General features: G+C 39.6%; 3 protein-coding genes across 5 annotated transcripts; 2 read left to right on the top strand and 1 right to left on the bottom strand.

Annotated features, from left to right (window-relative positions):
- Window positions 1–1067: 1067 nt before the first annotated feature.
- Ho (heme oxygenase) lies at window positions 1068–3305 on the top strand. The gene is made up of 3 exons (XM_018457921.1): window positions 1068–1391; window positions 1929–2127; window positions 2317–3305. Exons 1-3 carry the CDS (start codon window positions 1295–1297, stop codon window positions 2774–2776), a joined length of 756 nt encoding a protein of 251 aa, XP_018313423.1. The 5' UTR covers window positions 1068–1294; the 3' UTR covers window positions 2777–3305.
- A 418-nt stretch (window positions 3306–3723) lies between these two features.
- DCP2 (decapping mRNA 2) lies at window positions 3724–6359 on the bottom strand. 3 transcript variants are annotated; one of them, XM_018457941.1, is made up of 7 exons: window positions 6344–6359; window positions 6169–6254; window positions 5888–6033; window positions 5080–5727; window positions 4826–5003; window positions 4469–4739; window positions 4042–4283 (listed from the first exon to the last, which is right to left on the bottom strand). In XM_018457941.1, exons 3-7 carry the CDS (start codon window positions 5929–5931, stop codon window positions 4042–4044), a joined length of 1383 nt encoding a protein of 460 aa, XP_018313443.1. In that variant the 5' UTR covers window positions 5932–6033; window positions 6169–6254; window positions 6344–6359. The 3 variants fall into 3 exon arrangements, with proteins under 3 accessions (XP_018313446.1, XP_018313443.1, XP_018313444.1); XM_018457942.1 differs by lacking the exon at window positions 6344–6359 and having other exon boundaries at window positions 6169–6333; XM_018457944.1 differs by lacking the exons at window positions 6169–6254; window positions 6344–6359 and having other exon boundaries at window positions 3724–4283; window positions 5888–5931.
- Window positions 6360–11378: 5019 nt separating this feature from the next.
- On the top strand, window positions 11379–12740 carry LOC108729018 (uncharacterized). The gene has a single exon (XM_018457919.1). The coding sequence runs from the start codon at window positions 11379–11381 to the stop codon at window positions 12738–12740; it is 1362 nt and encodes a 453-aa protein (XP_018313421.1).
- The last annotated feature ends 1214 nt before the right edge of the window (window positions 12741–13954 follow it).

The raw sequence follows: 13954 nt of genomic DNA, 5'->3' as shown, positions 1-13954 counted from the left end.
AAATGTTACTTTTAATAATCATATAATATTATTAGGAGTGGACATATAACCATCCATTAATATTTCAGGAATATTATTTAATATTATATAATTTTAGTAAAATATTATTAAAATGTTATATTTAATATTCTGAGAATATGCCTAAAATATTATTTAATATTAAATAATATTATACGCTTATAGGGTAGTCGAATATATCGAAAGATTGTTGTCTCTTTTCGGCGATGCCGATTGGTTCTCTCGCTGCGCTTACTTCGTGAGCAGCTGTCATCATCGCGGAAATCGCATGTGTTAGATGTATGTGGTTAATAGTTAATAGTTAATTGTAAAAATGAAAATTTTGTTACTATAATAAATATTATAATTCATAATTCATAATTATAGTCTTTCGGTCTTTCCTGTTAACCTATACTAACCTTCGCTGGAGATTAGTAAGAAATTTTATGTTAAATAGAATTGTTTAAAAGTATTTAATTTAAATCTTTCCGAAAAAAGCTATCGCATAGTCAGTATCAAAATAAACATATAAACATATATTTAAGATATAAACAGATATTTAACACATATTAATCCTAACTTTTTTCCTCCCTCCCTGTTCTTCCTGTTTTATTATTTGCTTATATATTTCTGTCTTCAACAATGACGCGCGCGAAGTGCACGCTTGTTATGTTCTAGCATAATAAAAATAATAGATATTTTTACTCAAATTTTCCTCACTGCATCTTTGACTGGATTATAACTAGATTAACAAATCATTAGAGCTTCGTTTGAACTTAAAACTCAAACATTTCTACTTATTGTTAGAACTGTGAATAGTTTGATTTTTTGGATCTCTTATATTAAACGAAGCGTTTCAAAAACCAAATTAATCAACTCCGTAAAATAAAAAATATAGGACAAATCAAAGAAATTAAAAAATAATCCGTGTATCTTGGTACTGAAATTTACAATAATTGATATCGTTAATTAGTCCGGCTTCGTGACTCGAATGGGACTACGATTTCGCGCCAATGGCGATGGTGACAAAATCGACATCTCGTGGCGACGGCGACGGCGACGGTTTTGCGGCGGACTGGCGGACACGTGACTGCGTTAGTGCGCAGGGGCGGCCGGGGATGGTCGTCGATGTTGCGGGCGCAGTGTTTTCACGACGTCCGATTTTCACGTGACAGCCCGCGGAAGTGCGCGGGAACCCGATCGTGTAATGGTGTGAGACCTGAGGAGGCACTAAGTACGTACATCTTACGACGCACGATAAACGCATTTCCCGACGTTCCGTTATCGCCCCGCCGAAATGCCGGAGGAGGAGAACTTTTGCAAGAAAATGTCAAAAGCCACCAGGGGAATACACGCAATCAGCGATGCCCTGGTGAACGCGAAACTGGCATTCGGTAAGGATCGCGAGATACCGTGAGGCTCTCTCGAGATATATCGTAAATATCGAGGATTTTATTTGAATTTTTCAATACGAACTGCAACTTGATTGCATACTGCAGCAAAGACAAAGATGTGTCAGCAAGATAACAAAAGCATGATAAACATTGCGTTCTTTCATACGTTCTATATATAGCAGTCATTGTTTGTATTTTTAATGGTCATTGTTTGTCAATTTTTTAAGGCCAGTATATTAATAGTCCGTTCTTATTTTAAGATCGTCTTAAGTAATGTTTTAAGATACTAATATGGTGACATGATATTTTAAGACTGAGACAGTCTCAAATATAAGAATCGATGACTATGAATATTGATCTTAAATCTTCTAGTATTACTTGGCAAGTATATTAATAACGTCTGAAGAATAAGTACTCGACTTGGTCACTTGAATGCTTTGTATATCTAAATGCTACATACAATTTTATTAACCTATTTTATGCAACAAAAAGTCTGGTTCAATGATCGTTATAATGTAATCATTACTCTACAACTAGGATTTCTCGACGATTCCGTATGGGCTGATGGGCTTCTAGTTTTCTACGAGGTCTTTCGCTACCTGGAGGGTGCGATGATTAGATTAAGGAACACCAAAATTGGATTGCTTCCACTCAGCGAGCTTCAACGTACGGAGGCTTTCGAACGCGATCTTGATCATTATTTGGGAAAAGGATGGAGGAAAAACTACAGTCCTAGGTACTGTAGGCAAGCTACATACAGTAACCATATGATAATGTTGTGAAAATAAAATCGCTTTATTTTCCTACATTTATAATGAGTAATAAAGATATCAGTCTTTTACAATAGTATAATTAATATAATTGGTAATAGTAATTATTACAGAAAAGAAATTTTAATCCTCAAAGTCTGTTTTACAAATTTTAGGGATAGCGTCGCCAAATATCTAATGCGTTTGAGAGAAGTGGAAGACACGGATCCTACTTTATTAATGGCATATATTTATCATCTTTACATGGGTCTCCTCAGCGGCGGTATCATTCTACGCAAAAAAAGGCAGATCGTACAAAAGATTTCGCCTTTCAAAGCGCCACCGCCGAGCGATGGTAATAATGTCACAGACTTTGGGCAGAATAGTATATTTCAGTTAAAGCGTGACTTACGCGAATCGATGAACAGAATCGCGGAGACGTTGGATGAGGACACGAAAAATAAACTTATCGAAGAAAGTAAAATAGTTTTTGAATTGAATAACGAAATTATTAGAAGCGTGCAGACGGGCAGTCATGTTTTTGAAAAAATATTCTATTTTATTGGCCCAGTTTTATTGGTTCTTTTTGTCCTGATAATCGTCCTCAATATCCTTTACAAATACATTATACGTTAATAAAAATTAATTAATTAACGTTGATTTAACGTCAATTTACTTAAAAAAAGATATGATAAACTTTTGTTCGGTCAAAAAGTGCTAATATCAAAATCGAAATGTATAATACCACGTTACTTACGCGCTGTATCTCTCGCCTTTCTATAGTTACATATATATGGATTATTACTATTATTTGTACAATATAATTTAAGAATATCCTGTTTCATACAGTTTATAATGTCGAAAATATTGAATTACCAAGATTTGGTAAAATTGACAAATTTTATCTATTGTGTTTTAAATCTGCAAAGAATGCTTTTTAAATCTTGTTTGCAATTTGCCTACAGCTTCCACAAAAAAGCGACTTAATATTTCTCTTTTTATCAGATCTTCCTCTATAATCAGTTTTCGACAAATTCAAAGTGTTGAATCTTCTTTGAATTTATCGTTATCATCACGTTAAGAATAGATATGTATATTAGACGACATAATATAAATACTACACAATAAAGATATAATACTTCGAGATATATTAAACGAGACTATTAAACGAAAACTAATTTAAACTTAAAGGCTCTTGTTCACTCATCACTACTATTTCAGAATAAAAATTCTTGCAAAATATCTGAAAACTTTCCTTTTGTTTCGTTAATTAGAGTGCGTTCCACTTAACATTCACAATTCTCGCGTGCATCATTTCATCCTTGTTTAATATTTGATGACAACAAGGATGAAATGATGCTCTCGAGAGTTACGAATGTTAAGTGAAACACACTATTAATAAATACTTTTTTATATCTAAAAATGAATTATGTAAAACGAATTAATGAATTATAAAAACGAAATAAGTTATGTTTACAACTATGACGAACTAGCAAATTAAAAGTGTAGAAATAAAGGATTTATTTTTTCTTTGAAACAAAAGTTTTTGTATTTTAAGTCTATTTTATCGATTAAATGTTTTATTGAAAAATATTTCTATTTAAGTATAATTTTCTTGCAAATTTTTTTGTTGTCTCTTGCTTCTGATGTAATCTGAGGTAGTAGTGATGAGTGAACTAAAGCTTTGAATTTATCAATATCAATTTTATCAATATTACGTAATATGTACGATAATGTACATTATCGTACATGTAACATAATTATACGCGCATAATTATTGACCAGCAAAGATAAAAGATAGGAAAAGTAACATAGATAAAGTTAATAGCTATCGAATCTAATTCGATATCTGCACTTCTCTTATGTTGGTAATCCATTCTTCCAAATTATTATATACGTGACTACTTTAGAACTTTTAATATCGCCTGGATATCAAAACAGAAATTATCCCAAGTGTTTACACGAAAATCAAAGATAGGATAATTTGGTTTGTAATTCTTCGTTAAAAGCGGCGAACTATCATGTCCCAGACTTACGAAAGGAATCGGCGGAATGGTTTGAAAATCTTTTTGTAATTTGCGCGCGGCTTCTCCGAACAGCATCGACTTGATATTTCCTTCTGGCAGACTTTTCTTACGAAAATCTGAAAGAGAGAAATCAATTTCAAAATAGTATCATAATAATATTAGATTATTAACGTTTATATTAAAAGATAACATCCTTTACATAATTTAGATATCTCGTTAAATATATTATTTGTGATATGTTTTAAGCGAGATTGCAAATTAAGTAGAAGTAAGATTTAGATTATAAGCAAACGTAGTATACCTTTTACTTCTTTTTCCGATGATTGCGCTTTGTAACTAAAGTCATTATATTTGATTGATTGAATCGCAGGATCAATTAGAAACGAGCATGATTGAGCAGGGCTGTCTATTAGTTGTTTAACAAGAGGTGATTGATCCTCCTCCTGATCTCCAAATAGATTTCGTTTAAATGCTGTCTTCGACGCGTCTTTCTTATTATCATTTACACCACGGCGATTACGAGCCGGAGAAGTGTTTGATTGACGGCCAACTTTAAAATCAGGAACTTCGCTCTGTAAATGGAGCACGTGACAATGTATATGAAAGTTTAGATTATATATAACATAAAAAGAATTACAATATAAGATATGATGTTTACTTGTGGTGGACAAGTAGAAAAGTGGTGGAAAAGCGACGCTGTGGTAGAAAAGTGCTGTTGTCGTTTGCTCTTTGAAACTGTTTCAACATCTCCCAACGATTTATGCCTTTGTCTTCGTACAGTTGCAATGGCGGTTCTCTCACGTTGCTGTTTCTCTTGAATCCACCGCTTTATCCGCCTGAACAAGAATGACACACATGTAACACAATTTTTCATTAAATATATGGATTTTATAGAAAATAGCAAATAATTACTTGACGAACGGTACCACCATAAAAAATGCTTTTGGATTAACACCCATTTTCATTTTAGGGGTCATATCTTTTTTCGTGTTGGGTAAATCCGCTACGGCGAACCATTCAACATTCTTTATTTCTTTCCGTGTTTTTGGTTGAAATTTTGTATCCTTTTGCACACCCGAAATGATATACAATCTCACAGTTTGATCGTTTATTGTAGATTCAATGTATTCATTTTTATCTATCAAATTAGATATATCAAAACCAGTCTCTTCCAACACTTCTCGAATAGCACAATGAAACGGCTCCTCATCTTCATTTACTTTTCCTTTAGGAAAGCCCCAACTATTCTTTGCCCAGTAGCTCTGCACCAGAAGCACCTTGGTCATATCTTCATTCAACACAATTGCTCCAAACGTCGGCACATTCTGTTTGTATTCTCTCCATTGGTCGAGCACAGCATCAATATGCTGCACGTGTGGTTTCAAAAATGGTATGTGTTGAAATATATGAGTGGCAAACTCTTTCATGCCACATGATCTCAGTTTGGGATATTCCTCTGTGCAGTAGAAGTCGAGGTAAAACCAATGCGCCAATTCAACTTGAAAGCAAATTCGCACCAAATCTTTCCTCTCCTCCTCGGGTACATTGATGATGAATCGACTGCAGAATAATAATATAAAATACAAAAATTTATATAAAAATAACAAAAACAATCATGCATAAAATGATGCAAATACATGCGATTTAACTATGTTATTGTTTTCTGTTAAATGTATTATTATTCTGATATTTTGTACAGTTATATTAAACAGAAACCAACCTGCTGAGATCGTCGAGGATACCAGATGGAATTTTATGTTCCATTATTCTATTCGATGGTTTTTAGAGTAGCAACCGATTTCCATCGAGGCCTTTGAGGCCCTTGTTATTACTGACAATTGTATGTGAATGGCAGCAAAAAGTACACTATATAAGAATCAACCCCAAAAATATTTAGTATGAAAAATAAAAATTAATGAAATTAGTCAAGATGTAAATTTGTACAAATGTAATATATGATTGTGATAAACAGTAGTACATAAATATCTAGTAATTACTTACGTTGACTTAACCTCAAAAGTTGTGGTACGTTCGTGGATGTATTCCGTCTTGATTGACACGATGTAAGCGCTTGATTCAAAATTATCCTGCAAAATCGAGAGAAATATCGTTTACATAATATTTGTAGCTTAAATAACTTCGAAAATTACATTCTAAGGGGGTTAACCTTACTTACCGTACATATCGGCTGATTTTCGCGTAGTCGCAAGTTGATCGCATGAAGTACGCAAGCGTGGTTGTAAGAATTGGCCAATCACTGTTGAGTATTCTCTTTATATTCGACTGTGATTGGTCAATTCTTATAACCACACCACTACAATAACGCTCGCACATTGTAGAATAGGCACAATAAAAGGATTCGTCTTCTAAAAACAATGGCTGCGTTCAGCAGAACGTTTGTTTTGCAACTGTTGGAAGTTTCTTTCGCGCTAATTGGATCATACTTTTAGATCTAGAAGAATGGTCCTATCTCAGCAGACAATCATAAAACGGTTGCAAAACTGTTGAGTCTGCTGAACGCAGCCAATGACCCCTGGCTAAGAGAGAGAAAATGGTGGACGGAAGCGGGATGTGTGCTTGGCTGCTCTCGTGAAAAGTTTCCTTCTGCCTCGTGTTTTCGCTTCACAGCGGTGTCTGGGTATCGTTACGCGCGATCCCCCTTTTCTTTTACAGTTGTTTCTTCTTCTAAGTTCTCATATTAAAACCAGTGAAAGGGTCTTAACCCTTCCATGAGCGAGGCTTCGACCTCGGGAATTCCCCGGGCGGGGGAAGAGCCCGGTCAACCTCCTCCTCCTCCCCCCCTTTCCTCGCCTCCTGCTCTCCTGGCTATGATTCTGAACCCGGCTCTCGTTTTACGACCACTGCCTGGCCATACAACATCCGTGACCGAAAGTGATCTCAACGTAAAACCCTCAAAAAGAAGCCTTCAGTGTCTGAAAATCGCCTCCCAGGTTCCCACGCAGTTCAACAGGCCATTGCATCCACCAGTTTTGAAGGTATATGTGCTCTTACTTCGCGGGATCCTCCTCCCGATCATCCTGCGAGGGATTCTTTCGTCGCTGAAGCTCCCGCGCCCATGGATCTCGATTCGGATGCCGAGTCGAATGTCGAATTGGACAGGGATCATCGTAAACGACTAACTTCTGACCCACAATCGGTTCTTCCCAAGAAGATGGGTAAATTGGATAACAACCTTGTTATTGATAAATCTCACGTCCCCCATGACATTACTGACAACAACGTAAGTAATTCAAATGATAACCCTGCCAAGAAAGGAATTACTTACGAAAACCATTACACACCTTCGGACTCGCCACCTTACGCTGTGCATGTACATTCTGTTAACAGTGATTTACACGCTGCCCTGCACCCTCTGCACGTCAGTAGAATCATATCACAAATCGCATATAACGACGTATCGGAGATTCGAAAAATTGGTCGCGGCAAGATTTTAGTCGAACTCAAATCGGCTTCAGCCGCCAATAATTTAGTCAAAAGCCCTCTACTTAATGCTCACAAGCTCAGAGCATATATTCCTACGTACCGTACGCTCCGTACAGGTGTCATTCGCGATATTCCCACTGATATCAGTGAAGAAATTATCAAAAAGTACATTGAGTCTCCCTTTAAGGTTATTGAGGTACACCGTCTAAACCAACGAATTACCAGGGATGACAAATCAGAAATCGTTCCATCTAAATCGATTTGCATTAAATTTGCTGGACAAACTCTTCCGAAGCACGTTTTTCTGTTCTGTACCAAACATGTTGTGACTACATATATACCTAAAGTACGCATATGTTATAGAGCAGGTCATATCAGCAAAGCCTGCAGAAGCAATGCCAGATGTATATCCTGTGGCAAGGCTCCCCACGAGAATGCTCAGGAGTGCAGTTTGAGGGATACGTCCCATCGATGCATCAACTGTGAAGGCGGTCACCTATCCACATCATACGTATGTCCTTTGGTCATCAGACAGAAAAAAATCGTTTCATTGGCAGCTTGCGAGAACACCCCTCTCCTTAGCGCAAAACGAAGGATTGTCCAAGAATCCCCTGGCGTTAGCCCAGACAGCAGGTTTGATTACGATAATTACCCTACTTTACCCAGAGTCAGAGACGAAGACCCTCAAGAGTATCCTGTTGGTAATAACAGGTTCGCCGTCTTGAATACGATCCCCGTGAATAGTTCTGCCAATTTTGATCATACTTACGCAAATGTAATGACTGCGGGAAAGAGGCGCTTATACCACAACAACAAAAACTCTAGCGCTCCCACACAGAGCAGATTCGAAGCCCGGGTAACGCACAATCTGGATAATTCATTGGATCCCCGGGAAGACATACTTATTAATCGTAACGGACGCCTGCCGTCTGATTCTCCCAACGGCTTAGCATATGCCCATAACCCTTATTTGCACGCTTCTAGACACATGTCACAGGATCCTGACTCAACTTTCCCTCCTCCTCCTCCGATTCCTTCCAGCTCCTACCTTCCTAATGTTATCTTAGAAAACCCCCTCTTGAAAAACTTAGATATCTCGTCGCTCATACAGTTACTCCTATTAACCTTACAGCACCTCGGTAGCTTTACTTCATTCAACAAACTACCAAGTAGTTCCACTCATGCTTCAGAATCAAATAAAATTCACGTATCATAATAAGAAAGACAATACTAGTGCAAATTTTATGCAGTGTAACTGTAGAGGCTTGAGGGGAAAAATCCTCTATCTTGCTAATTTCTTCGGAGTCCCGGGCTACGCCTGCCTCAGAAGGGATGTTGCATCACAATCTCAAAGAGGTATTTGCATTCTTATCAGAAGAGAAATTGAATTCAGGATGATTGATCTTAGCCATATCACGCATGACTCCATTGAGATACAAGGCATTTGCGTTCGATTCAATAATAATTATCTTAATATTGTCAATCTATATCGTCACTCGGGATCTTATACCCCTGTGGAAGTTTTCCGCAACATTTTTGAGTCCTTTGGCCGGGATGACAACGTTTTGATTTTAGGTGATTTCAACTCGCACCACGTAGCTTGGGGCTGTGAGACTACAGATCGCGTCGGCCGTGCGCTTATTTCTGTTATCGATGACTTGAACTTGGTTGTTTTAAACGACCGCTTTCCGACGCTGGTCCAACCTCCAGGTCACAATCAGTCAGTTATCGACTTGGCCCTTGCCTCGCCCGGTATCGCGCCAATTTGTTCGGCAGTTACCTCTTCTGACACGGGTTACAGCGATCACCTTCCTATCCACATACAGATCGGGGGCTTACTCCAAAGAAAATCTAAATTCAAGTATAAAATTCATTTAAATAAAGAGGAACTTGATAGGCTTAATTCTTTTCTTTATAACGAATCACCAGCGACCGAGGCTGATCCCTCGGACAATCCCCTGATAGCTTATGAAGAATTGGTCCGGAGAATCAATTCTGGAATCAGCGCCGTCGCGCCCGGTAAGGCTCGGGCGCCGAGCAATCACATAGTTTCTGGATCTAAATCACAACCACCTTGGTGGAATGATGTCTGCCAGGAGACAGTTGTAGCAAGGTAGTCTGCCACCGAGACTTATAAAAGAACCCTCACCTGGGAAAGTTATCTTGAATACAAAAAGCAGTGTGCATTAACCACTAAAACACTACGCAGGGAAAAAAGGAAGGGCTGGAGGAGGTTTTTGCGAGAGCTTCAATTGCCGCACACCCTCGTCCAGACTGTGGTCATTGGTCCGATCCTTTAAAAATAGAAACTTAAATTTGGACACAATCCCAGACCGTCATTCTGGCTGTGACCTGTCGCGTGCTTGCGACAAAGCCATTGAGAAACTATGCCCCCCTTCTTGTCTGTACGGAAAATCTCCTTCTCTCCCGGACATGCTCAGAGAGGATGCAATCAACTCTCACAACTTGGTCGCAGAACTCGACTCACCTATCACCAGTAAGGAGGTTGCCATCGCCCTTAAAGAGGTCAAGTTGCACTCGGTCCCAGGGCTGGATTAGATCGATAACAAGATTATTTCATCTCTTCCGGTAGAGTTTACAGATGCCTTCGTAGATATCTTCAATGGTTTCTTGGACTCGGGAGTCATGCCTGATTCTTGGAAAAGATCCCTTGTGGCTTTTATACCTAAGCCGAATGGCAATGGAGTTAGGCCTATTTCACTTCTATCCTGCTTACTTAAATTAATGGAGAGGGTCGTTTATTTTAGGCTAAGATGGTGGACTGAATCCCATCTGATCATTCCCGAAATCCAAATGGGATTTAGGCCCTCCCGCTTGTGCATCGACAACCTTACGACTCTAACTAACCATATCCATGCGGCCAATTTGGCCGGCCAATTCACGGTCTGTGTATTTGTCGACATCGTCGGCGCTTTCGACAATGTCATACCTTCTATCCTCGTTGACACTCTGAGAAACCTTGGCATCCCGGCCAAACTGCGCAGGTTCATTCAGAACTTGACCTCGGAGAGAGAAGTCTTTTTTTGTTAGAAACGGTAGACTAATATCATTTTCGATTGGGATGCACTGGCTGCACTCAGTATCAAGAACGTGTTCGATTGGCAGGGCCAATGCACACTTGGCTAGTGTCACGTGTTCATTTGATCGCACGACACTCGCGTAGTGCGCACTCAGTGCGCACTAAGTGGCACGAGATATTTTGACGGTGCCACTTTAGTGCACTGGATACATATATAGGATGTCAGTGCATCGTTTTGTATAAGATAAAAGGATATATATAATAATAGGGACAAGCAAATCTGTAATTTATAGCATGCAAATGTGTACAATTATTGATAAGTATGTACATATATGATATTCTTGATATCTTATATATTATTTAATTACATATAGTACAAAATCGTTATTTAAAGTTATATGAATATGAGATGTCGAAATTATTTTTCTGCGTTCTTCCTGCAGTCTAATCAAGTCCTTACAGTCTTACAATTCGAAATGGCATTTCAGCTTTAGCACTGAAAATCTTGGCGTGTTCTTTTGAACTTGCATTATTCAGTGCAACCCATGGAACTCGTACAGTGTTGGTGTGAACTGAGTGCGCACTGGTGTGCACTAACTTTTTCCCAAACGCTATAAGCGAACCATACGTAGTTCATAAGGGTACTCCACAAGGGTCGATTTTAAGTCCGATTTTATTTAATATTTATCTCGCCGATATAGTCAACTATACCCATGATAATTCGCTCATGCTGCAGTACGCAGATGACATAGCGATCTTCGCTCACGGTACTAATCTCACGAAGGCTGTCGAGTCTGTGCAAAAAACTATAGATTCCCTACAGGTTTACTTACGGGCAAAAGGTCTCGAAATCTCCCCAGATAAGTCTCAATGCGTAATTTTTTCACGTAAAAATAAGATTCCAAACTTCCAGCGGATTAATGTGGGGAACCAAATTATTCCTCTTTCGGATTCTTTTAAGTTTCTGGGAGTCTGGTTGGATGCGAAGATGACAGGCAAGAAGCATCTCACCTATTTAATCCAGAAAGGTAAATCGATTGTTAACATTCTATCCTCCCTGTCAGGAGTTTGGTGGGGTTCACACCCCCAATCGCTCCTAACAATTTATCGTGCTGTGTTCAAAGGTTCCATCGAATACGGCTGCCAGGTGTTTCAATTTCAACGAAATCAAACGTTATTCCGATGCCTACAACGCCTCCAATGGAGGGCTATCAGAATCGCCATGGGATATCGAATCTCCACCCCTATCAATATAATACTTGCAGAGGCTAAGGAGGCCCCCTTAAGGAACAGATTTAAATTGTTGTTGTCTAGATTCCTCCTAAAGAGTTTCTTAAAGAGCGGCAATCCCATGATTAATAGTCTTCGCTACTTAGAGGACATTTCCTGTAACAGACGGAAAAGAATAAATGCCATACGATGCATTCCTATCTTTAAACTTTACATTGCTTTCAAATATTATAAAGGACGCATTAAACGCTCTGTTTTCCTTCTTGCCTTCTTGTACCCATACAACGTAACTATTTTTACACAAGAATACAGGGAAGTAGTTACCCATGTCAACGATTCCACCCCCAAAGAATTCATTGTATCTAAATTCCAAGAATTCCTGTATACCTTCCCTCAGGATACCACAGTGCTATATACGGATGGTTCTAAGCTGGGCACAGATGGCCCCACTGGAGTGGGCATTTATTCTCCAACGTTGCAGCTTAATTTTTCGCACTGCCTTCCGCCGGGCACCTCGATTTTTACTGCAGAAGCCTGGGCATTGCTCGTCGCTGTGAAGTCTATCTGTGAGGAACAGTGTGTCAGGGCTGTCATCTTTACCGACTCCAAAAGCGTTTTAGAGGCCATTGCTTCACCTAGAACTAATAACGATAACTACTTGATGTACTCTCTCAAGAACCAACTATACTTAGCCGACTCTTCGGGTATCCAGGTGGATCTTGTCTGGATCCCCTCTCACAGGGGCATCAGGGGAAACGAAGAGGTGGACGATCTTGCTAAACTCGGAGCTAGAAACGGTACTCGCATGGATATAAAGATTCCGTATACGGACACACTTGCGGAACCTAAAGTGAAGTAGAACCTAACTCCGTAAGACGGTTCCAGGATTATTTAAACGGAGAATTTCTGCAAAAAGGTCTACCATATGAACAACTCTACCGGGATACCTCACCGAAGACTTGGTACGCCAACCTCCCCTTGAAAAGAGAGGAAATCACTCTAATCAACCGCATCAGGTCTAACCACTACAATTTGAATGCCAGTTTGTTTCGCAAGAATATGGTCTGCTCGAGCGCTTGTCCCTGCGGAGATCCTCACCAGGATATCAATCATATAATTTTTTGCTGTCCCATCACCAATCCCAAGTCAGCCAAACTCATTTCATTCATTGATTCTACCTTCCCGAACGTTCTTAGAGATATTTTTCCCTTATTAAAAAAGCCTTCTGCTAAAATGTGCCATCTCTTGGCTTTTCTCAAATCCTCCAACCTCTGTATTTGAATCTCCCTCGCCCGGCTAGTATTTAGGCGGGGAGGGCGTCACTCAGCCATACCAACATACTATTTCTACGTTACTCATGCTTTAACTCACGCTACTCGCCGCTTGGAGCGGCTACATCGTTTCTGGCCGTATCGACTCCGTGGCAGGAGTCGGGGCCATTCATTAGCAAAGAAGCATTCGCTCGTGAGCTCTCGTACAGTGTGGACCTTTATGCGCCTGCGCTCTGCTGTTGTCTCCCGTGCTTCCCCGGCTTTGGCCTGCTTTTCTTGTTATCTGTGCTTTCCTCTTTGAGGTTTCTTTTATCCTTTTACGCGTAAGTACACTCTTTTTTGCCTGCTCTGTAGCCTTTTGTCCCTGCTATGCAGGAAGGTGTCTCTACCCCGCCGGATTCCGGTGGTGGCTCGGCACCCGTTGGTATACGAGTTTCTGCGTCTCTTGAGGACTTTAATGTTTTTTTCGGGCGCGCGAGCGGTGGTTATGATGCTGATGAAAATAAACAGCCTGAGACAGCACATTTAATGCCCCCGCCTTCGGCTAATTACCTAAAATCATCATCGCCAGTTGCATCACCCTCTTGCAAAAAGGCGGACATCAAACAAAAAAAGAAGGGCAAGAGGGGGAGGGACACGCGAATCTCGACTTCGCGTGATCTTTCTCCGTCCATTTCTACAGCCTCGATTTCTTCGTCGCGATCGCGCTCTCGCTCTCGATCCCGTTCTTCGCTGAGTGCATGTGGTGACCGTGAATCTAATCCTCCTTCGCTTAATAACGATATTCCTATGGATACGGATA

Source organism: Mycetomoellerius zeteki, unplaced genomic scaffold (assembly GCF_001594055.1).
Source record: "Mycetomoellerius zeteki isolate Tzet28-1 unplaced genomic scaffold, Tzet1.0 scaffold690, whole genome shotgun sequence".
Lineage (NCBI taxonomy): Eukaryota > Metazoa > Arthropoda > Insecta > Hymenoptera > Formicidae > Mycetomoellerius > Mycetomoellerius zeteki.
This window is presented reverse-complemented; position numbering and strand designations above follow the sequence as displayed.

Coding starts and splice junctions, on each gene's coding strand:
- DCP2 (XM_018457941.1), bottom strand. CDS start 5,931: ATGGAACATAAAATTCCATCTGGTATCCTCGACGATCTCAGCAG. Junction 4,740..4,825: donor TTTCTACTTGTCCACCACAA/GTAAACATCATA, acceptor CTCCATTTACAG/AGCGAAGTTCCTGATTTTAA. Junction 4,284..4,468: donor ATCGGAAAAAGAAGTAAAAG/GTATACTACGTT, acceptor TCTCTCTTTCAG/ATTTTCGTAAGAAAAGTCTG.
- LOC108729018 (XM_018457919.1), top strand. CDS start 11,379: ATGCTGCAGTACGCAGATGACATAGCGATCTTCGCTCACGGTACTAAT.
- Ho (XM_018457921.1), top strand. CDS start 1,295: ATGCCGGAGGAGGAGAACTTTTGCAAGAAAATGTCAAAAGCCACCAGG. Junction 1,392..1,928: donor GAACGCGAAACTGGCATTCG/GTAAGGATCGCG, acceptor CTCTACAACTAG/GATTTCTCGACGATTCCGTA. Junction 2,128..2,316: donor AGGAAAAACTACAGTCCTAG/GTACTGTAGGCA, acceptor TACAAATTTTAG/GGATAGCGTCGCCAAATATC.